The sequence below is a fragment of the Sebastes umbrosus genome, chromosome 13 (genome assembly GCF_015220745.1).
Source record: "Sebastes umbrosus isolate fSebUmb1 chromosome 13, fSebUmb1.pri, whole genome shotgun sequence".
NCBI lineage: Eukaryota > Metazoa > Chordata > Actinopteri > Perciformes > Sebastidae > Sebastes > Sebastes umbrosus.
The window spans coordinates 14,214,658-14,239,859 of record NC_051281.1 but is presented as its reverse complement, the minus strand read 5'-3'; the positions used below and the strand labels follow the sequence as shown (position 1 = coordinate 14,239,859).

General features: G+C 39.2%; 1 protein-coding gene and 1 long non-coding RNA gene across 2 annotated transcripts; one reads left to right on the top strand and one right to left on the bottom strand.

Annotated features, from left to right (window-relative positions):
• Positions 1 to 3,596: 3,596 nt before the first annotated feature.
• On the top strand, positions 3,597 to 24,784 carry LOC119499670 (activin receptor type-1C). The gene is made up of 9 exons (XM_037788822.1): positions 3,597 to 3,829; positions 13,603 to 13,833; positions 16,562 to 16,810; positions 16,897 to 17,127; positions 17,207 to 17,374; positions 17,937 to 18,093; positions 19,888 to 20,012; positions 20,269 to 20,399; positions 21,747 to 24,784. Exons 1-9 carry the CDS (start codon positions 3,760 to 3,762, stop codon positions 21,870 to 21,872), a joined length of 1,488 nt encoding a protein of 495 aa, XP_037644750.1. The 5' UTR covers positions 3,597 to 3,759; the 3' UTR covers positions 21,873 to 24,784.
• Positions 12,606 to 14,095, bottom strand: LOC119499671. The gene is made up of 2 exons (XR_005209423.1): positions 13,934 to 14,095; positions 12,606 to 13,823 (listed from the first exon to the last, which is right to left on the bottom strand). It is a non-coding gene; the product is annotated as an uncharacterized LOC119499671 (long non-coding RNA).
• Positions 24,785 to 25,202: the final 418 nt, after the last annotated feature.

Genomic DNA, 25,202 nt, shown 5'->3' with positions numbered 1-25,202 from the left:
CCACATTTTGCACAGACATTAACAGTCCCTAGACGATGAATCCTACTGGCTCTGGTGATCCCCTGTCTTTTCCTCTAGCGTCCCCATTAGGTTTACATTTGTGGTTATAAAGGTGCTAAATTTGCATTTTAATTTGCAATTTAATATAGCAGCAAACAACATTTGCTATGTAATGTAAAAGATATAGCCTAGAGGAGTAATGTCTACCTGAGCAGAGAATGAAGTCACTCTCCCTCTGTGTGTGTTGACATCCAAGTATCTCCTTGTTGACAACGCTGATGTTATGTTGAAATCTGCTCCCCCGTCGAATAATGTTTGCCTCCTGTAGAAATGATAGCGCCCCCTAAGGGTCGGTTCAGGTGGTTCAGGTTTAGGTAGGGGAACATATCGACGGGAAACGGTACTCAACACAACACCGGCACTGGCCACGTGTGCTTTTAGTGAGCGTGCCCCACTGGCTAGCTCACGGCTCTGCACTGCTTTCATATGGCGGTTACAGCTGATAACGCGTAGCACCCACCCTCCGGTACCCTCTCAGGTAAATACTGTTATTTCTGTCAGCACTTTCGTGGTTGTTTTCACTGTAAGCACCATTAGCTGCTAGCCGCGGGCTCAGCCATCGCCATGTTGAGAGCCGTTGGGAGCGTATATATCAGGTTGAGAGGCTCTAAAAATGGGTCGTGTCTAGAAGGTAACCCGCATATTGCAAAATCTGATCTGAGATCTGCAAAAACTTGCAAAAATTCTCAATCAAACATCCCCCTCTTGTCCAATAGGAAACTATACCTACAGTATATAGTAGGGGTCAAGTCATATATCCTTCCCAATATATTGGACTATTGTTGCCGACAGCCTTTCAGCTAAAACCCAACTTCCAAATTCCAGGTAGAAATGTTAGTTTACCCTGAATTCATTCACTAATCTACAGTTATTTTTACACCATAATTAATTTCCTTATTGCATAAAGCTTGACATCTGCCCTGATAGTGCAACAAATTAATTTATATTCCTTTGGAAAAGGTCAAAAGCCCAGACGCTTTCCTTGCCAGCTGTAAAGTGAAACTGCGTGCACAGCAGATGTCAAACAGAAACTGGGCCCCCGATGGTTCTCAGATTGATTAATATGCCAGAGGAGTTATGGGCCAGATGATAGAAACACTAACAGTGCTTAGACGCCCTGCTTGCATGTATCAACAGCTGTCAGACTTTTTTGTGTCTTTATATTCAGTGTCATTTGATCCACCCTGCACCCACAGAGCACAGAGGTTTGATTACACCAGTTTCAAAATCCCTTCATAGCCACGAAGTTCTGTACTGGGGTTGAATACGTGCTGTGTACTTAGAACTGAAAGGAAGAAGTGGTAATCTATTGATGATTGCCTGCCAAAACTGTGTATAGCTAACTTATTAAACAGTACAGTAAGAGCAGAGGTTACAGTATTGAGTCGATAGTCTTGAAATCAGTAGTTGTCTCACTATGTACAGAACATGTAGACTGCCTGGACTTTGCTGTGACTACATAGAAAAACAAATTACATTTTGTGCTTGTGGTTTTGCTCATATAAACTCAGTTCACTCTCCTTGGTGGCATTGGCACCTGCTGTTGCTATGGAGCCCGAGCAGCAGGAACACAACTTGGTCACATATGGCCTGCAGTAAACTTATTGCATGCAGGTGAGTTGAGCTAATATTTGCACTGTTTAATGTACAGCGGACTACCTGACGGTGTTTACTCTTTGCTTGTTTGAACCTGATGTTAGAAGTAGTAACTTTAACTGGTTTCTTCCACAACTTTTTTTCCCCCAGGGCCCACAAACTGGTTAATAATTTCTCTTGAAAACCTGCTTGTCAATAAAGACCATTTATACCATGGTATAGGTCAGGGGTCAGCAACCTGCGGCTCCGGAGCCACATGCGGCTCTTCAGCCCCTCTCCAGTGGCTCCCTGTGGAATTTTTAAAAATGGAAATGAATAACTTTTTTTGTTTATATTTTCATTTTTATTTATCATTGTTGTAGGTCTATGGTACGACGGTACGACGGAGTATTAGGGCCACATTGAGGAAAATAAATAAATCTGAAATTTCGAGAATAAAGTCATAATATTACGAGAATAAAGTCATAATATTATAAAGTAGTCATTTTATATGTTATTTTCTTTTTTTTCTCGTTAAGTTATGACTTTATTCTCGTAATATTACGACTTTTTTCTCGTAAAGTAATGACTTTATTCTCGTAATATTACGACTTTTTTTCTCGTAAAGTTATTACTTTTTTTCTCGTTAAGTTATTACTTTTTTTCTCATAAAGTTATGACTTTATTCTCGTAATATTACGACTTTTTTCTCGTAAAGTAATGACTTTTTTCTCGTAATATTACGACTTTTTTTTCTCGTTAAGTTATGACTTTATTCTCACAATATTACGACTTTTTTCTCGTTAAGTTATGACTTTATTCTCGTAATATTACGACTTTTTTTCTCGTTAAGTTATGACTTTATTCTCACAATATTACGACTTTTTTCTCGTAAAGTTATGACTTTATTCTCGTAATATTACGACTTTTTTTTCTCGTAAAAATGTTTTTCCCTCAATGGCCCCGTGCCCTTGTTGGGTCATGCAGGAGTACACTAGGTGTTACATGGGCCCAATCTGGGCAACATAAACCAAAACCCGTCTCGGCCCCAGCTTTAAGTTTTATGTGGGTACTACATGGGGGCTACATGGCCTGAAATATGGGTTGTAAGTGGGTTTGTCCACAGTTTCCATGTTGGCCCCATGCACTAATTTCCCATTAGTGACCCACCTAGGACCCACTTGGGTAGTCCACTTGGGGGAGCCCATTTGGGACCTATTTAGTTGACTCAACTGGGCCACATTTGCGTTGCCCATTCTGAGCCCATACACTAATTTCCCATTAGTGACCCACCTAGAACCTAACATTACCCTTGGGATTGCATCAATGATGTATAGATAGGGCTACTTGATACATATGATTTGTAGTTTGTCATTAGTGTCCTTTTATATTAACATATAAATATCAATAACCTGATATTTTCAGGTGGAATTTCATTCATTCATTCATTAATTCATTCATTCTCACTGTGCAATATCATTTCCCACTTGTGCAAGTTTGTTAATAGTCTGTTTATTGTCAATACTGTATATACTGCTCCTATTTTTATACATCCTTCTATTTTAATGGTTCATATTTTGTTACAATTTGTTTAGCTTTTTTTTACTGCGTTAGCTGATGCATCTTGTTTTTTTGCACTATCCCCTTTGCTGCTGTACACTGCACATTTCCACACTATGGGACTAATAAAGTAATATCTTATCTTATCTTATTCAGTGTAATGTGCACAATTTGGCCTGATTTCCTTCCACAGTGAGTATTTAGTAATTAAAAGTGAGAGCTGACAGCTCTATGAATGAATAACTGTCCATATTCAATGTGTATGTGTGGTTGTTTCAGTGGACCTGCAGCAGTTAAATGGATGTGCAACACACTTTCTCTCTGGCTCTCATTCACATGTCTCTATCAGAGGTCTGCAGCTCTAATCCTCTTAAATTCTCGTCAACAGAGGCGGAGCAAAACTTTCTCATTGCGTTGTACAGTTTTCCTCTCCTGCATTTACTGTGTGAGGCATTTGGCCGACGGGACTTTACCGCAATGAATAACGTTAACGTGTTTCCCCCCCCCAGTATAGAGTAGCTGTGTGAACGGTTGCGTCGACACGGAGCAGATGCGGCTCTTGCCATGATTCGTCCCGGGAAGCGGAGCTTTCAAGCGGCGTTGATCTTTCTGTCTGTCGCCCAGCTGACTGCAGGTACAGTACAGCTGACACATCCACTCTCAACTCACTTTGCATCACGTTGATCAAATGCATTTCATTTTGTACATTATTTTAAGGTTTTATGTGAGTTATTTAACTGCTTATTTAATTGCTCTACTATTAACATCTGCTGCTGCTTTACATGTGACACAACATGGAAAAACAGGTGGCTTATATGAGCTTTTTGTTTTCTTTAAATAAATGTTTTTTTTTGCATTCAGAGCTTTTATTACAACCGAAATTAAACCTAATATAAATAATTTATTTTTTTTGTAATTTTTGAATTCTGAATAGGTGAGTTTATTGGTGTAAAATAATGTGTCTTTCTAAGTTAAATAAACTTAATTCATGGTGTTTTTTGGTGATTTAGCCCATAACTGCTTTACATGTGACACAACATGGAAAAAACACGTGGCTTATATGAGCTTTTTATTTTCTTTAAATAAATATTTTTTTGCAGCAGGTGTTAATAGTAGACCACGTGTTGACCACACTCACTCACTTTGCATCACGTTGATCAAATGCATTCATGTTGTACATTACATTATTTTAAGGCTTTATGTGAGTTATTTAACTGCCTATTGTATTCTCAGAATTATGGGCTATATCACCAAAACAAACACCATGAATTAAGTTTATTTAACTGAGAAAGACACATTATTATTTTACACCAATAAACTCACCTTTGTAAATTCAACAATTACAAAAAATATTTTATTTATATTAGGTTTTAATTTCTGTTGCTATTAAAGCTCTGAATGCAAAAAAAAAACTTTATTTAAAGAAAATAAAAATCTCATATAAGCTACCTGATTTTCCACGTTGTGTCACGTGTAAAGCAGCAGGTGTTTATAGTAGACCATGTGTTGCAAGGCTTTCTTATAAATTAAAACAGAGTGCTTGGTCAACAAAAAGTTTGGCAGACCTGTGATTTACACCAAACTGTCAAATACTGTCAGTTTCATCCTTCATTGCTATTACGTTGATCAAATGCATTCATTTTGTACATTACATTATTTTAAGGTTTTTATGTGAGTTATTTAACTGCTTACAATATAAATTGTTGCCTACCTGTAGGATAAATAGTTAATTCAGACTTTTTGAAATCGCCCATATTGTATTCTCAGAATTCTGGGCTATATCACCAAAACAAACACCATGAATTAAGTTTATTTAACTTAGAAAGACACATTATTTTACACCAATAAACTCACCAATGTAAATTCAACAATTACAAAAAATATAATAATTTAATTTCTGTTGCTATTAAAGATCTGAATGAAAAAAAACAACTTTATTTCAAGAAAGTAAAAAGCTCATATAAGCTACCTGTTTTCTATGTTGTGTCACGTGTAAAGCAGCAGGTGTTAATAGTAGACCATGTGTTGCAAGGTGTTATCCAAAACAGCTTTCTTAGAAATTAAAACAGAGTGCTTGGTCAAAAAATAGTTTGGCAGACCTGTGATTTACACCAAACTGTCGAATACTGTCAGTTTCATTCTTCATTGCTATTTCCCAGTCAGTGCTCATGCTGTAAGATTATGGTGGTGAGATCATGATGTCATTGTTTTGGGCAAAACTTAAAATATGAGTTTCATACAGCAGGATAGCTTTGTCTCATCTGCACATCTTATTCAGATATGAATGGACATTTCTGGGGACTCGTACCTGTTTGTATATCGAAGATTAAAGTTGCTGTTTTAAAATAGAACAATTCTAATTTGTTTGACTAAATTCATACCAGAGTTGAAGAAGTCAAGAAAAATATCAATCATTCTCTGGTTCCAGCTTCCCAAATATGAGGATTTGCAGCTTGTCTTTGTCATATATGATAGTGAAACTGAATATCTTTGGGTTTTGAACTGATCGTTGCAGTTTGAAGATGTCACCTTGGGCTTTGGCAGGGTGTGATTTGCCTGTTTCGTAATTTTCTTACAATGTATAGACCAGTCGAATAATTGATAATTGAAATAATCATTAGTTGCAAATAATAATTGATACTGCAAGTGGTTATCTGCAGGCTGATATGCTGCATTTGCTATTATAAAATACATTGTAAATGAATTTACAGTGGCAGCTGGCAACACAATGCCTCCTCCCACTCACGTGCTACTCACGTGCTATACCTGACGTATACCTACTGCTGTGTGCCCTGGTAAATGGGTGTGTGACTTAAAGCTTGTACGTCTGATAATGTTAATGACAGCAGTGGTTGCAGTGTGCTGAGCCTGTGAGCTACTACTAATGGGTCACGCTTAGAATAGGACATCAACACTAACTTGAAAAAAAGAGGAACATGTGCTTGTTTGAGTGGAAGGTGTGTGGGAGCTGTTATAGTAGGTTCATTGTAGACGGGATACAGGTTTTGAAGTCTCTGTCAGTCAACCGGCATTTCTTGTTCACACACAGTAAATGATAGTTATTGCACACTTTCTTTCATTAAATATAATTGAACACACACATTCAGCTAATCAGCAGAGTGCTTTTTCCTCTCGAAGGTCGGGTTCACACCTTAAGGTCCGGTTTCTGAACCAAAACCAATGCGAGGATGATAAGTTGTTTAAATTTCCTAACTTGTCCAGTTTGCATTCATAAAGGCAAAATTCAAACGGTCCAGAAGTTGTGAACGAAACTCACATGGCGGAATTGTCAAAATGTCAAATGCAAGGGCATAATGTCAGAGGAAAAAGAGGAGGCCGTTGGGAATATCAACATTTTCCTCAGACATATTATAAAATTACGAAGAAAACCAATAAACGACTAAAATTACAATATATAACTTATTAAGAAAAATGAACCTCCATGGCCTCTGCCATTTCTGACAACGTCAACAAACACGTCACTACTCGTAAAATCAGAGCTTTCATAAACTTTCCACTTAATCATTAATTGCAACAATAATTGATATTGCAAGTGGTGGTCTGCAGGCTGATATGCTGCATTTGCTATTATAAAATACATTGTAAATCAATTTCCAGTGGCTGCTGGCAACACAATGCCTCCTCCCACTCATGTGCTACTCACGTGCTACTCGCGTGCTATACCTGACGTATACCTACTGCTGTGTGCCCTGATAAATGTGTGTGTGACTTAAGGCTTGTGCGTCTGAGAAAGTTAAAGACAGCAGTGGTTGCAGTGTGCTGAGCCTTTGTTTTTGGCTACTACTAATGGGTCAGGCTTAAGCCATGGGCACACTACCAACGTCAGGAGCGCGTGGCGTCTGCGTCGCGTGTTGGCTGCGTCGCGTGGTGGCTGCGTCGCGTGGTGGCTGCGTGATGCAGGAGTCTGGTGTTCACACTAGACGCGTGTTGGCTGCATGTCGGCTTCCTGTCGGCTGCCTGTCAGCTGTGTTTGTGCTGCTGCTGTCAGCCCTTTCTTTCTGCATAGAGTTTGCATTTTAATGGCCATTTAACTTCATGATAAATATAATTTATATTTATTTTAGACAGAGAAAGGTTCAGAAACGTGTGGTAATGAGTAAATAATAGTAATAATCCACAATTAAAACTCCGTACTGTATTCATTTATGATGCTTTCCAAGTCACTGCTTGTTCCACATCACTGTCCGAAACATATTTCAGAATAAAAGCCTTGTGTTAACAAATGAAGGAATTCTGTGCAAAGAAAACCCGCTTTAGGGCTTTTATTTCTAAATTAAAGCAGGAAGTGTTGATTTAAACCCCAAACTTTATCAATTCTTGGAGCTCTCAAAGTGACTGCGTGTTCCACAGCACTGACTGCTCATATTTCAGAATAAAAGCCTTGTGTTAACAAATGAAGGGATTCTGTCAATAGAAAAAAAAGCCTGAGGGCTTTTATTTTGAAATGAAAGCAGGAAGTGTTGATTTAAAAATAAGTCTTTACTTTTTTTCATCTCCGTAACATATTCTACAGATAGACCTCGAAACTGTAGTAAAGTCTTGCTGGTATGAAGTTAATATGCTGTCAATAGATCACTTTCACTGTGTGTGACATATTCTACAGATGTCTAGACATGGAAACTGTAGTAATCTTGCTGGTATGATGTTAATTTACTGTCACTAGATCACCTTCCCTGTCTGTTGCTTCTGAGACACGCAGCTGAGACGCGAGCGGCTCGCCTGAAAAATAGGCGAGCCTTCTATTCTATAAAATAGATGCGCGTCTCACTGCAAGGTGTGTGGGAGCTGTTATAGTAGGTTCATTGTAGACGGGATACAAGTTTTGAAGTCTGTCAGTCAACCGGCATTTCTTGTTTACACACAGTAAATGATAGTTATTGCACACTTTCTTTCGTTAAATATAATTGAACACACACAGCTTTCAGAAACTTTCCACTTACGAGGTCGTGAATACCACAAGAGGGGGGCGTTCATATGGACTCTTCTCGTGAACACGGCAAACACGACCCCATTTGAAGGCACCAAGAGACAACAAACTGCTTCTAATTTCTAGCTGGATATCGTAATATCGTTAATCATGGAGCACCGTCAGGTTCTGTTCATGTTCATGTTGATCTGGAGCACATATCAGTAGTCTTTAGTGGACCGCGCATATAAACGTCTCGTAAGACAGCGGGTATTAAATAATTAATTAACGCAGGCATATCTCGGCTTATTATGCACCTTCTGGAGTAAATGAGTAATGCTCTCTTCAGCCCACATGATATGTTAAGGAGGCATCTCACTTCGTCGTGCCACTCAACATTTTGCTCGCAAATGTGCTTATAGCCACCGGTCACCAAAACAGGAAAAGGAAATGTTCTTTTAACCAATGAAATGACAGATAAAATGGTACGCTTCCTGTGATTGGTTGGAATGGTGTTCACACCAGAAATGACCGCTCCAGAGTTCACTTGAGAGCGGTCCGAGACCACCCCTTCGAGGCAGACCAAAGAGCCTTTTTTTGGTCCGCACCAGAGTCCGAGTGCGGCGTTCACACCAACCAAAAAAACTGCACCAAGGGGGTTAATGCTAAAGGGTTCGGTTAAACCGGACTAAACAAGGTTGGTGTGAACGTGCCCTAAAATGCTCTCAATCCAGATAACAGGCTGCATAATGCAGCTATATTAAAAATGCAGAGTTCAAATGAAGGAGATGGTTTGAAGTGGTTTGCATTCTATCTCTCTAATAGCTTCCTTTGTAATGTGACATGAGTGGTACTTTTCATAACAATCACTTCTTGCTGAAGACCTCTGTGGTAAAAAGGTTCAAGTACAATCCTCTCAACACATACTTCTATAAATTGGAAGTGCATCTGAATGATTACTTAATAGGTTGTTATTAAGAATAGTTAATGTGTAATCCCTACAACTCATCCCTACTCATGCCTACTTTATTGAGCAGAGAAGAACTGACTTGTAGTGACATACACACATTTGGTTGTGCTTCTAAGTTTAGGAGTAAATGCATTTTATCAACATTGTTCACCTAGGATATACTCCTATCTCCTTCAGGGTTGAGGGGAGCTGCAGAGCTATCTAAACCTGTTAGGAGTTCTTTGGCATATTATAGGAAACCTGCACATATTCCAGGATGTGTGGAACTCTGCAGAATGTTTGCTTTGAAATAACAAGAAGTTTCCTCAAAGTCACTGATTGGATTTAACTTTTTATGACCAAATCTTCCCTGCTCAATCTACAAAACCCCGTCCACAATGCAGAAAACAAGCGTTTACGCATTCAAGGATAAACAATTATAAAAACAATAATTTCATTGCATTTTTATCACATCTCAAAGCTTAAAGCAATCCATAGCAGTTTTTCTCCATAGTTGAACTGTGTTGTTAGACTTCCGATTCATTCTCTTTCATTGGTTTCTGATTGATTTCATGCAGTTTGTTTTGTTTGTGGTTCATTCACAATGTTAAAGTATGCGGTACAAGACTTTTGAATCCATAATTACGGTGTCACATGTCACACCAAGTGTCTGATTTAGGGAAAATATTACAGTAGATCCGATGTGACTAAAGATCTGTGGCCTGATGTAAATGACATGCAAGATATGGAGCAGTAAACAGACTAAATATTATGTAAATTTTATTTAAATCTTATCATTATTAAATTCATTTGATGCATTGTGTTGAAAAAGGCGGTTGTTTTTCTTTTTGCCGTCCTTGGTGTGGAGTTTTGCTCCAGCATTTTTTAAAGAAACCAGTAAAATATGTGATTTTGTTGTTATGTTTTGAGAGCACAACAATACTCTGAGCATGCATTTTCTGTTTTGCAAACTGAACACAGTTTTAGTGTATATGGCTCCTCTTCCCCAAAACCGGTAATTTGGTTTCTAACAATAAACAATGGAGAAAATTTGCCACCATACATGATTTAAGAAGCCATTAAACACACACACACACACACACACACACACACACACACACACCAATGCACCAATGCTCAGTTAGTCATCTGCTTTAAAAAAAAAGCTTTAAAAAAGACAAACCTTATTTTACCTTACAGAGCTACAGCACATTCAAACTTCAATAATCATTGTCCTTGAGTAAGTTTGTTGCCAAGCAACTCCCAAGTATGTTGTTAAAAAAACTGTGGTCATTATTACACTTAGGCTCCAGTTTGAACTGAACTCCTGATATTCTACTGATTTTGTGAGGACGTCCGTATTACTGCTGGAGGAGCATAAAAAAAGCCCTTTAAAATATAAGCTTGAATATTCTCTATGTTTCTAAATGACATTAAATTAAAAGACCAAAACTCATGATGAATTTAACCAGCTGAAATGTACACCACACGGCTATGCTTCATTACTGTAAACATGAGCACTGTTGTTTATTTTGAGTCAATTCTACACCATCTTTGTGCCGTGCAACACGTACAGTATATTCAGCCCGTTCTCATTCCCAGGGTGTCATATACTGAGGCTTTGTCACGGCCATCGGCAGTCGGTACCGCTGCACAAGGCACCCTTTAGTGCCGGTATGAAACACACCGGGCGTTCCATTAACTATAATGTAAACCCATCCGTGGCAACAGTAAACTCTCCGAGAAAGTGTGGTGACGTAGTTTAAAGAGTGAAAAGACACACACCCTGGGGAGATGGATGGGTCCAACAAACACAGGGCTTTCATCCAGGAGACCACTGTTTGTGTCCCGTGCATCACGTTACAATCAGCTGTTCGTTTGTGTCCCATGTTCACAACGTTCAGTGTCATTTTCACTTTACAAATGTAGTAGTTTAAAGCCCAACCATGTGTTTCTTTCCTTAACCTAACTATAGTGGTTTCGATGCCAAAAATAAAGTGACGTCAAGTGCAAAGCGGCGGTATGTGACGAGTTGGGATGAGAACATGTTGATATATTAATCTGTGGCTGAAAATAGTCCCCAAAACTATTTCTTTGTGACCCAGTTTTAAACAGTTACATATATTCTGTAGGTACAAATGGACTTAGGACTTTGAAGAGTGCCATAAGGTCAAGTTAGAATTTATTGCACACATTTTTGGAGATTTTAAGATAAACATAGAGCAGTTACAGCCTTTTCTTTTGAAGTATTTATCACTCCATCTTTGTTGATACTGGCTGGGTAATTCAGGGGCAACCTTCAAATGTTTCTTTTCAATAGAAGAGTTAGGGTTCAATAAGATAATTGAGATGTTCCCCAGGGATCAATCCTTGGTCCCATGCTGTTCTCTTTTTATATAATTAGCCTGGTATTAAACACATTTTATAACTGCTACATGGATGACACACAGCTGTAACCTTCATTTATTTATGTCCATAGAAATATTCTAATTCTGTGGGTATGTCCTTGGCAACATGTCCTCCTTACTGAGTTTAGCAACTCTGAAGGACTAGACATTTTCAGATCTTATTCAAAACTCGGAAAATACATAAAAAGATAGATCTTATCACTGACTGAATTGGACTATAAACATTTAAATTAAAACCCAAGTAACAAAAGAAGGAGTCACTTGTGTTCACAGCATGAACGTTGACCATCATCTTAAGATTCTTCCAGTTGTGAAATGTATCTAGGTTAATGTCAACTGTCAACATCTGGAAAAGATTTATTAATGCCTCTTTTCCTTCTTGGAAAGAGCATTGCAATACATGTAGTATACACGCTTAGATTGCTCCACTTCCAGGCCTCAAGTGGTCAAAATGTCACTTCCAGACTTTTAACAAAATCCTCACACACCTCCATGATAACTCTGATTATACCTTTTCAACGCTGGTTGTCGGTAGGGTTTAGAATTAGTATGGGAGTTCAGCATGTTTTAATGTTTCCCATGTTGAGGTTAAAATCAGAGAGATTGTGGTTTTTGAGTTGCCTCCTTGAAAACCTTAAAACAGCACAGATGATCACGAGCTAAAATGACAGGCTTTTCTATCACAAGCACATTATTTTGTAATGTTATGTCTCAATTGTGTTTGCTGTATTTTTCATCCTTGTTATTCCTGTCCCATTATAATTCCATCTGTATGACCGCATATGCGTAATGTCTCTTTGATGTGTGCAATGTAAATAACATTTACTTCCATAACTGTCACTATTCATGAGGACTTGACCTAGAGCGCTTCTCACATTTGTTGATACGTGACAAATACAGATGATGTGGAAATGACATGAATAAACATGTATAAAGAGTTGACATACTGTCACAAGATGCTTTGCATCAGCAGTTAATCCTCCTGACAAAAATACCTTTTGAGATAGTTTTTGTTGTAACTAGACTGAGCTGACATGCAAACCACTAAATTGCACACAGGACATCAATTTCACCATCCACCAATTTTTATAAGAATTTACACTTGCTGGTCGCTTTATTAGGTACACAAGTTTCAAGTTTCTTTATTCGTCATATGCACATCAATTACAGCATGCAGTCGTTTGCAATGGAAATCTTGGGTCTCAGGTACCCTCCAACAATGCCCATTAAAAATGTATATATAAAAAAGGAAAATCACACAAGTAAAAGCAAAATGAGAATCTAAGACATAAAATAGTGCAAGTTAAAATATAGGTCTTAAATATTAACCTATACATAAATATAAATTAGTGGAAGGCAGTAAATCAAATGGATGAAGCTGAATGGCTGCAAACAGCTCAGCTATGAATCCAATGCTTATAAAGCTAATACATTTTAAACTTACAAAATATTTGATCGCTGAGCAAACTAAACTGCATGAAAGTACAGAGAAGTTACTTATTCAATGGTCAAAATGTAAAAAAATAGGTTATTATTAAAAAAAAATACCGTTTGCCAGTGAATTTTATGCTAGAAGTTTTTACAACTTTATAATCTGATTTATACTTGGACACTGTGGAGACCTTAACCTTATTATGGATAGTGCAGTTATAAATGTGAACAACTGCATATATTAAATTGTTTAATTTAATAACATATGTTCTTACTAAAAATATTTTAATTGAATAACATATTCTTACTAAAAATTGTTTAACTGAATAAAATATATTCTTACAGTTTATTTCCATGTGTATCCAGTGAGCAGGCAGTGCAAGCTTGCTTATCAATCACTCACAGTCTTATCAAACAAAGCATGACAGCAGCTCCAAGAGGAACACAAGATTACCTGGGTGTTAAACTAAGAGGCATTACTTTGGTTCCTCCACCTCCAGCCATTTAAGAGTATGGACCTGCTTACATAACGGCAGCCCCTAAAGAGTTAAAGACCACTAGCCATGGCGGTCTGTGAATGAAACTGTGTCCCCCAGCGCTTTTACGAATCATTGAATTAACTGGTGTCTACGGGAAAGTGTCTGTGGACAACATAGTTATCTAACCATCTTGAGTGACGTCATATGTTTCAGGTCTGAGGTGTGTGTGCCATCTTTGCGCCAACCACACCTGTGAGACGACCGCAGACGGCGCCTGCTGGAACTCTGTGATGCTGATTGACGGGAAGGAGGAGACGGTCAAGTCGTGCCTGTCGCCCTCTGAGATGAGGGGCCAGGTCTTCTGCTACAGCTCCCGAAATGTCTCCAAGAGGAACTGCTGCTTCACAGACTTCTGCAACAATGAGACTCTGCACCTATACCCAGGTACAGCCAATGTGATGCTTTTGAGCTGATGCAATCATGTCTCTGGTTGTATTTTTAGTTAATTTTTTTAAATTTAAAACAATAAAGATTAATATTTTACCTGCAGCAGGAAGGGAAAATAATAGAGGAAAGATGGATTCATCCCCTCAGACAGTTACTCAGACAATGTGACATTGCTCAGTAGTTACTGTAGTCATTCGACAGCAACACCACCCCAATCAGTGTGGGATTTCCCACTCATTCTGGCCCCGGCTAGACGAGGTAGATGCTGATCCTACTAGATCCTGTGACATAACAAATCTGGCAGAGGCAAAGGGACGGCGGTGAGTGATCCTCCCCCTCCCTCCCTCCACTGATTTATAAATAAATACTTTGTCAGGCATGTAGTCCTACTGCAAGTTAAAAGCCTCTCATGGGTCTGCTGGGTGGAAGTTGGCCTCAAAGCAGAGGGGGATTACATACACCTGTGGATAGACAATTCAGTGGAAAACAGTGGGAGGTCAGAGTTACACTTTGCATGGGTGTAACAATTCAGGGTTTAGACTCAGTACACAAGGCTAGGTCTTTGCTGCAAAGCACGGGGTCATACACAAGTTATCAGTCTAGGAAGAGCAAACATCCCAAAACCAGGGAACAAGGCAAAGTCCTAAAATCTTAGAAAAGTTACACTGGTGAATTACTAGAAAGCAATGAGCACATGGGGTAGAACAAAGACAATCTGGCAGGGGAACAGGGAAAACAAGGGAGTATATAAACAGGGTAGACTGATGGCAAAATCGGGCAGGTGAGGATAATCGGAGGAGGTGGGGAAAACACACAGGAAGTAAAACCAAACATGACACATGAGGAATTAACTTATCAAAATAAAACTGCCAGGACCATGACAATGGGGTTTTATAATGATTTTTTGCGATGAATTGAGCATCAAAACTGTTTACCAATTGATTATCTGTTGATCAACTAATCAATCGATTAACTGTTCACACTGCTGTATAGTTCATTCAAGACAAGAACAGCCTAATTTTCCTCTTTAATACATGGTACATTCTTAATTTCTGACACCAATTGAAAGAAGAGACAAAGAAAACAAAAGGGAAAGGAAAAAAGTGTTAACCGCCCCACCTGATCTATTCATCTAAAATAAGTTGAGTTAGATGGCATCGTCAGACATTGGTCCAAATCAAAATGTGGAGGTGATGCTGGAGATTTAATGTGTAAAGTGCTGCAGACTGTTGATGAGATGGGTCAGGGCAGCACCCTCGGGCCATGATGGTGTTGACTGTGAATGAGGACACCAGAATCAATCTGTTCCACCGCTCTGCTAAATAGCAGCATGTGAGCTCATCCACTGTGTTATTTAGTTTCTATACAGACTTAATGTCTGTTAGTGCCCTTTGCTGTGACTTCTATACGGGCCTAGAGTAGAATGCATTTACAGTTATAAGGGGAAGTTATAGGTAATGGTTAGTGTTTAGCTGTATTAACAGTTTAGTTTATTGTCCTTTAATTAACACCTTGCTTTTCAATCCCCAATTGCCAAACATTTGTTTCGATGTTGTGTCAGACAGTTTCAAAGTAGACTGCAGTCACCAATAAACAGTTGCAATTTGTTGAAGGTCTTTCGCCACTGGGCCAGAGGAGAGTCAAGTCTTGTTTTGCACCATGTCTGCTGAGCTCCAGTTGGACACATGGCAGGATGTGTATTTAGGTAAAAGGCTAAAGATGTCTGAAGAAACTGTGGTTTAGTTCACAACATGTTGCTTTGCACATTGGGCCATCTGCAGATGTTGCACATTTGAGGCACTCCTGGTGAGGACATTTCATGCTTTGGGGATTTGAGGAGATGCTGAAGAAACATGGATTAGGTTTGGGTTTCTCAAGTCGGCATCGTTTATGTTGAAACTGTATGTTGAAAGAGTCCTAAAGCTAAAATGAGTTATTGCCAAATTCTTTCTATATCCCCAGACCTGTAGTTTATTTCTATCACTATGTTACCATACTCTTACAGTGGTCACTGTGCATTATGTTATCAGCATATCTTTAAATCTCATATTATCCCAGCGCCCACCAGTTCTGCTGTTTTTGCTTGTGTCTAGGTCTCCTCTGTCCACCCACAGACTCAATGAAGGTCAGAGATGGAAATGCCAGGTTACTGTTATTGTTTTGCCAAATCCACAATTTATTCTCATAGTGCACCTGTTGTTGATCATCAGTGCATGCCACTTATTTTAAGTGAAGAAGACGCACTTGGATTTTTACTTTTTGGAGAAAAGTTTCTTGCCAGTAAAAGCTTCTACCTCTGTATCTCTTAATTACATTTGATTAATGACATTTATGGGCAGTGATGAAATTTTCTGGCGGTCTGGAAAAACAATTTTTTTGGCAGACAAAACTTTGCATCTGCCAAATGTACAATTTCCATCTCTCTAAATTTTAAGATTGTCGACAGGGTGATAGCTTTTGCTGGGCTTGTGTTAAGGTCAGAAAAACAGTACATCAGCATATTTCAGCAGTGCACCACTGATATAATATATTGTCTACTTGAGATGATGATTTCAGGTGGTTGTACACAACATAAGATAATCAGTAGAATGACCACCAGAGGGTGCAACAACCATGGGGAGCTCAATGCAACAGAATTGCAAATTCTCTCTCATTCTAGTTCAATTTCAGGGGGAAATGATATTGGCTACATTGTCATGTTGTATTTATGTGTGTGTGTTATCAGAGAGGCCTTTGGAAGAAGAAGATCCCGGCTGGAGCAGGCTGCAGCTCTCTGTGGTGATCCTGGTGCCCTCCTGCCTGTTGTGCGTGGGGATCCTGCTGAGCGTGTTCGTTGTGCAGGGCAACCGCTGTGCCTACAGCAGAGCCCACAAGCAGGACCCAGAGGAGCCTCTGGATGACCAGATGCTGATGTCACCCGACAAATGTCTCAAAGATCTGATCTATGACATGAGCACCTCAGGCTCTGGATCAGGTGAGAGAGACGCCGCTTGATGTGATGATTCATTCTGGGTTAAACTCAACAAGACTTCAGCTAATCGTCTTGCTGGTGTCTCACAGGCCTACCACTGCTGGTCCAGCGGACTATAGCTCGGACCATCGTCCTGCAGGAGACCATTGGGAAAGGTCGATTTGGGGAGGTGTGGCGGGGGAAGTGGCGAGGAGAGGATGTGGCTGTGAAGATCTTCTCTTCCAGGGACGAGAGGTCGTGGTTTCGTGAAGCAGAGATTTATCAGACAATCATGCTCAGACATGAGAACATCTTGGGCTTCATCGCTGCTGACAACAAAGGTATCAGACTCAGACACACTAACCAAAGTTCACATCACAGTTAAAATGTGCTGACATGTGACTGTATTATTTGCTGCAGATAATGGGTCGTGGACGCAGCTCTGGTTGGTGTCAGAGTACCACGAGCATGGCTCCCTGTACGACTACCTGAACAGGTACACAGTCTCTCTGGAAGGCATGATCGTCCTCGCTCTGTCCATAGCGAGTGGGCTGGCACATCTCCACATGGAAATCATTGGGACGCAGGGTAAGGCTGTATTCTTGGGCACTGACCTCATATTGGGGGATTCAAACAACTATGACACTTGTGTGTGCCAGTAAACCCCTAAAAAATTGTCTAAACACAGGCCTGTGTCCTCAAAACTGTTTTGTCAATTGATAAATTAGACTGTAATTTAGTCTCTTAGTTTCTTAGTTTCCCAGATCCAAAAGTTATGTCTACACGTTTTGTTTTCAAAATCCAAAAATTATCAATTTGCAATGATGTAGATCATGTAACATATAAAACAGCTAATGTTTGGTATTTAGCTTGATAAATTACTTAAAAGATGAATTGATCATGAAATTTATTTGTGATATTTCTTTTCTTCAACTGTCTTATTTCATTAAAATTACGTTTAATTGATGGCCGTGATAATTTGATTAGATGATGCTATACAGCATTTAAATATATTACAAAACATTGTTGCAGATGTTATTTTTCCCCTCCATTAATCCTGCAAAATATTCATTATTTTATCCATCAGTAAAAAATGGAAAATATTTGTATCTATATTCTCAACCTTATTCTATGTCCTTCTTGGCTGTAGGGAAACCTGCCATTGCTCACAGAGACCTAAAGTCTAAAAATGTCCTGGTGAGGAAGAACGGCACGGCAGTTATCGCAGATTTGGGTTTGGCTGTGAAACACGACTCCACCACCAACTCCATCGACATACCGTCCAACCACAGAGTGGGAACCAAGAGGTTGGATTTACATCACAGCACACAATTAACACACACAAAATAGAAACAGGAAATGTAACTGAAATGATTTAAAACCTGGTCTAATTTATTTGATGTGCTAGATTTCCTGTGGAGTTGACATAGCAGTCCGCCTCTGAATTTCTCTAGTCAGCCTGTTTTAAAGTTTTTTGGCCAGTACTATTAATTGGCTCACAACATAAAGTGAGCCAGCTTCCTAGGCACTGTTTTCTGCAAGAAAAGCAGAATCTATAATCAAAAACCCAGTAGGTTTCCACCGTGTCGTGCACATTCAGTCCCACTAGTGATTCCTAAAATAATATGCTGTTTGTTAACAGTTAGCTGAGTGTGTACACAGTGCAATTATGAAATAATGAGTGATGTCGGAGGTCTAACCAGGCCCTCCAACAGCTTAGAACAAGTAACAATGAGGAAGGAAATATTAAAAAGCCTTTATTTTATTTCATTTATAATATTACTTTTTCAGCATTGTGCAATATTACTTTTAATATCATGTGCAATATTACTTTTTCTATTTTAGTTTACTTATTTTGCTCAATTTATCTTACTTTTATTGTTATTTTACTAGGCACTGGTGTTAATATTACTTCTTATACGCTTTATATTTATCACTCAGTTGTGTTTTTTATTCTTATGCTGTTGTAATTTTGAGCAATCTCTGGCAAAGGAATTTCCTTTGGGATTAATACATTTCTATCTTATCTTTTTTTTTTTTGAAGTGGCTAAATCATTAAAATGCCAACATGTTTCGACCGCTTTTGGTTTTTGTCAGGGTATTTAACAAACAGACAAAACAAGTGCAGCCTCAGCAACCAATGGAGGACAATCACATGACCCGGATAATAACATGACTGAATGAATAATTTGAAAAAAATGAAAACACGAAATAACGAGATAAGATTACACAGAAAAAAGGTTATTTCTATATGTACATCATAAATAGACAATAGGTACCCATAAATAGGTTTTAACATAGGCTGTAATAAAACCAGGGATGTCACGGTTTGTTCCTCTTCAGCCACATTCCTACTTCCTCAGACTATTGTTTGCAATTTTCCTTCCCTCTTTGCCCTATCACTTGAGTGCCACACCCATCCACACATCTGCTTCCACTTCCCTCATCTGCTCTCCGATTACCTGGCCCTTCCCGCACACCTGCTCTGAATCAGCCTCGTTAGCTCCTCCCAACCAATCAGCTCCGTTCCTGTTCCCAGTGTTTCCTCCCAGCCAATCAGCTCCCTGCCCGTTCTCCTGCCTAATCACCTCATTTCACCTCACCTGAGCTTCTCCACCTGCACTTCATCCCTTCGTCAGATTAGTTAATAACCTCAAGTTATTTTGTATTAGAAAACAAACAGGGTTTCTACAGGCATTATTGTAAAAACATATATTTTTTTTGTAAAATTATATATGAACACATTTATCTATATGGAATCTTAAACCCTGTGCTGTATGTGTAGGATTCAAATTTCTAGACTTTGGCAACTCCTAGTGGTATTATCAATAGCTCAATTCAATATATCGTTGTCAAGCTACAGCCATAAATCACCAGTGAGTGCTGTCACTGTTGTTTTTCAAGATGATGTATTTGTTCTTCTAGTTCCCAGAAACATAATCTTTAAATATCTTAATGTTCAGAGTGATGAACTGAGCTTTTTTGTATTTATGATTTTAAATTCAGAGAACACGGGGCAACAAAGCCACACTCAAATCGGTTAAGGAAAGAAGTACTGGGTTATTTATTTCATTAGGTCTTAATCATTTTGTTCTCTGCAGGTACATGGCCCCAGAAATCCTTGATGAGACGATCAATATGAACAGCTTTGAGTCATTCAAGAGAGCGGATATCTACGCGCTAGGCCTGGTGTTCTGGGAACTGGCCCGAAGATGCTCTGTTAGAGGTACTTTAAATAGCACACTCCCACTTGATATTTATAGAAATATTCAATGGACAAATCAGAAAAACTGCACTCTGGCACTAATAGTAGGCTACATACGTGACACCACTGATGAATCTGTCATTGTTCCAATAACAGTCAGTCAATTTGTCCCTCGCACGCTAATTTAAGGTGGTTTAGATGTTTTCTGTACCATCCGTCCTGTGTGTCATTATGTGGGTGAGGAAAATCATGATAAACAAAATCTCCATCTTCACAGGACTTCATGAAGATTTCCAGCTGCCTTATTACGACCTGGTGCCTTCTGATCCGACCATCGAGGACATGAGGAAGGTGGTGTGCGAGCAGAAACTCAGACCCAACGTTCCCAACCAGTGGCAGAGCTGTGAGGTGAGGCGGGAGGGTGTATCTGGTGTGGCATCATGTAAGATAGTTATCACTGACACTATGATTGTGTTTACACCTACCTGAGGTCCGAACACAGTGTGAGCCAGATCCGATCATGACGCATTTGCACGTTGCATTAACATACGTTTTACCTTATCCGGATAATGTGTTCGGATACAGATCGCATTTTAATACCAGGTGTAAATGGGGTGTATGATACTCACTCATCACTAGTGTGTGTGTGTGAAACTGTAAAAGTCAGATACAAAACAAAAACAAACTTGACATGCGATATGCTTATAGGATAAATCTGGTTTATTACAACTAGGCGTTTTCTTGTAGTAGTCGAGTTCAATGTTTTAATCCGCAAACTGAACTTAGTAGCTTTAATAATTGCAGCTCCCTTCACTACTGACTGAAAATGTTGTTCAGCGTGTTACTTCTTAAATAAAAGCTGCAAAAGCCAAAGAAACAATATGTTTGTTACAGATCAGTGGTTACTGAGCTTTTAAGATTATTAACGGTGCTTTTATCGGCCTAGTTTGTGATGAACTAGTCCGACTCACCAGATGTAAACTGTGGGTATAGGTCTGCCATTGTAGTCATTAGTCATAGTCAACGTAGTCATTATTGAAAACAGTCAGAAACAGCCTGTTTGAACTGTGACGAGATTGGTCAACTTAGAAAACAATTAACTACATGTAGCCTACATTGTTAGTGACTACAATCTGTATGCCTCTGCGCTGGCTCAGCCGTGGCCGGAGGCATTATATTTTCGGATTGTCCGTCCGTACCAGTCTCATGAAGGCATTATCTCAGGAACGCCTGGAGTGAATTTCTTCAAAAATTGGCACAAATGACCCCTTTAGACTCAAGGAAGAACTGATTAGATTTTGGTGGTCAAACGTCAAGGTCACTGTGACCTCATGAAACACGTTTTAGGCCATAACTTAATTATTCATATCCTAATTATGACAATTTCACACACGTGTCACAGGATAAAACGATGAAGTGATGACATTTTGGACACTAAACCGCAAGGCGTTAATTCTAGTTTTTTGATAATTACCAAAGCTCTAGGTATTATGTCATTCAAGGTAAGGAGCACTTCAGCCTGTTGTTTAAGTTATGTGACTTTTATATAAATAAAAAATGTCTCGGGGCGTCCCAGTAGCTCACCTGGGAGAGCACTCGCACCGTCAAGGCTGAGTCCTTACCGCAGTGGCCCACGTTTGATTCCAGTCTGGGCCCTCTCCTGCATGTCATCCCCTCTCTCCCATGCAATCCTTGTCTCTTTCCAATGCCCCAAAAATATAATATAATAATACTGTATCCTTGTTGATACACCAGGCTCTGCGTGTGATGGGCAAACTGATGAGAGAGTGCTGGTACGCCAACTCTGCTGCTCGACTCACTGCCCTGCGGGTCAAGAAAACGGTGTCTCAGCTGTCTGCCATCAAGGACGTCAAAGATTAGTTAGATTCGTTGATGCACCGGTGCTGGCACTGGTGCAACAGCATGGACTGAGAGGTGTTGGAAGCAAACTGGGAGAAGGTGTTCTCTCTAACGGCCTGAGGCTGCCCTCTTCAGGACACAACCACACCATTCACCCTCAGAGAGCAACTTCAGGTTGTTTCTGGTGCCAAAGTATTGTAGGAAGAGACCTAATGAAAACATGAACCAAACAGCTGAACGTTTGGTTTAGGAAGAGCCATATGAAATAAGAATATGTATAATGTATATACAGATTGTTTTGCTACCTCAGACATATAAGTGCCCAAAGCTTGAAGTTGCACATTGTGATGTTTTTGTGCCATATCTTGTATCAGACAGTATTGCTGAGTAGTTAGTGTGCTAAGTGACAATCACAAAGGATACTGGATAAGATGCCCTAACTGGTTCTGACTGGTTTTAAATGACACACTTACAGACTGTCCCTGATAATCTGAAGTGCTTTTGTATAGTCATTACAGCACTATTGTAGATATATCGTGTATTGAAAGTTCAATGGAAAGGTTACGGTACACTTAACAGGAATATAAGTGGAAGACATCCTTTAGCTAAATGTGTCCAAGTGGGTTTTTAGTGTGATTTGGCTCCATGGATGACAATCTGTTGGTCCAAATAGCTCCACAAGTATTGAACGGATCACCATGACATTTGGTACAAATGTTCCTGGTCCCCAGAGGATGAATAATAACTTTGATGAGCCCCTGACCTAGCAGTATAACTGAGGCTGAGCTGAAACTAATAAGAGTTATCCTAAAATCATCAGAGTAAACCCTTTTGGATTTAGTTAAAAACTGTTCTCTCTTAGGATCAGTGGAGTGGCTATGAGCACTTTTTTTGTCTTGTCCTTTACATAAAAAGAAGTACAGCTTCAAGCTGCTGCTATAAATTTTGCACATTTAAAGCTTTCAGTTGCTGAAGAGAGCTGCTCTCTGACAGATGAATGCTAGTTTGTTGACAAACAAAAGCTCATTCATGAATGTGAAAACTTATTTTTTATATTTCTTAAATATATTTATTCATACTGGAAGGATGTTATTCAAATTTTAAAATCTTAGCTACCCTAATGCACAAGTCAAAACTTCTTCTTGTTGTTCACAGTAGCTCATTGGTCATTTTAAAGGGCCAGTGTGTAGGATTTTGGGGGATCTGTTCTCATTCCCAGGGCGTCAAATACTACAACAACACTTTGTCACGGCCATCGGCGTTCAATACTGATGCACAAGGCACCCTTTAGCGCAGTTATGGATGCGGCACGTTCAGTAAACGCTCACTGAAAGAGCTGTGGTGAAGTAGTTTAAAGAGCAAAAGAGACACACAGGGTGGGCGGGACAACGTCAAGTCACATTTTCGTTTTAAAAACGTAGTCATTTTAAGCCCAACCATGTTGTTTTTTCATAAACCTAACCAAGTGGTTTTGTTGCCTAAACATAAGCAAGTATTTTGTTTAAATCACAACGTTAAGCGCGTGTTTACTGCGACCAAAAAGTGACGCAGAGGGGTCTGACAAAGTGTTAGTATATGACAAGTTGGGATGAGAACGTGTTGGTTTTTACGTTACCTGAAGGCCACCGCAGCTCTCGGACGCACTAGGAAAGGGGGGGGGGGTATTCAGTTGGTTGCAATCTGCAACCTCACCGCTAGATGCCACTAAATCCTACACACTGCTCCTTCAATAGGGAAATCCAATACTACGTACAGAATTTGTTAGAAAGCACTCCATTTCATAAACCCGATGCTGTTTAACAGCAGGTTTCCCAAAGAACCATATAATTATGATAAACGCAAAGACCTAGATAAGATCAGATCTTGATAAAGATCTGGATAAAGCTAATGATAAAATCATAAAACAAGAGGATAATGAAAAATTGTCCTCGGTAGTAAATCAGTCTAAGACGTTTCACTTGGAGAGCACAGTCTGGTTGATGGCTCTATCATCACTGTATGATGAGGCTTGTAAAGTCACAACAGGCTTATAGGGAAAGTACACATGGGAGAATCTGTACACCATGTGTGACGGTGCCTGTGTGTTTGTGTTTCATATCATACGAAGTCTTGTTTAAAGATGAATCTGATTAATCATTGTAGTGTTTGTGAAACTTGATCCCATCCATCATGGCTTTCAATCCTCAGATAATGTTCATGTTTCTAGTTGCTAAGGTGAGTTACATGCGTCCATGTAGCTGCTTAGTGTTGACACATATAAATGTTCTCCTGTTATGAAGGCGTAATAATTATTGGCTAATAATGTAGCATCAGCTTTGTTGCCTCTTGAAAATAAGCTATGTACAGTAGCCTGTCGCTCTCTTGACAAATATCACTTCATGTACGAGTCTTTTTCTTTCTATGAAATGATTAGTTGACTTCAATCATGGGATCTTTTGTGTGTTGCAGAATACAGATATGAAATATCGAAAATGCAGTATTATTAAAGCGTGCGGCTCTGCCTGGGTCCATTGAAAGTACTTGTAATATAAATTAGTTTTTTATCTGATGTTGGATCTATGCTGCTGAGCCAAGCTTGTATATTTTGTCTATTGTGTCATATCTGCTTCTCCAAGAATCAGACGGGTGACACGACTGATCGCTAAACATATAAAAGGCTTATCAATCATTCCAAAGAGGAGTGACCACCATGTGCAATTTCTGAATGGTGTCTTTTTTTATATATATTGTATATGAAATTGCTAACAAATGTGATACCGCTTTCATAAAATACGACCTACTTCTTGATTTTCAAACCATCCAGTTATGTAGATCAACACTGTTTTGTGTCATTGCTCAGATTTCATGCCATTGCATTGTATCTTTTCTCTTGCACTATTTATTCTGTATAGAAATTAGTGATATCAGTGGGTCAATAAACTGTTTTTCATGGAGTGAACTGTTTTCATGCTGACGGAGTATCTTTTTTTTTTCATTATAAAATGTCTCTCATTGCGAATTGTAATTGTGAAAGCACTGATTATGCAGGGGTTTGCACATTACCGCACGTAGGACAGAATTTCCCGGAGCAACTCTGGTCCTTTTTATCTTCCCCATCACACTTGCGCCTTAACTGACTCATCCCCGCTTTCTGTTCTACCGCTCTTCATGTGTAAACACTGTTTCTGATGTGTCCGTTAGACAGGATATAGAAGTGTAACACTGAGGGTATCAGAACTACGCAGATGAGTCAACGCTGCAAGGTTATGCTGCGGGTTGCTTTAACGGATTTTACTGCTCTGTCACGTCAGAGAGAGGCCACAGTGTTACCCACAGGAGGTTTATAGCACAAAAAAATATAGGCTGTTAGTT

Bases quoted from the DNA above. Each gene is read 5' to 3' on its own strand.
- LOC119499670 (XM_037788822.1), top strand. From the start codon at position 3,760: ATGATTCGTCCCGGGAAGCGGAGCTTTCAAGCGGCGTTGATCTTTCTG. The intron at 16,811-16,896 runs GTGAGAGAGACG...GGTGTCTCACAG, and splicing joins CACCTCAGGCTCTGGATCAG to GCCTACCACTGCTGGTCCAG. The intron at 20,400-21,746 runs GTGAGGCGGGAG...TTGATACACCAG, and splicing joins ACCAGTGGCAGAGCTGTGAG to GCTCTGCGTGTGATGGGCAA.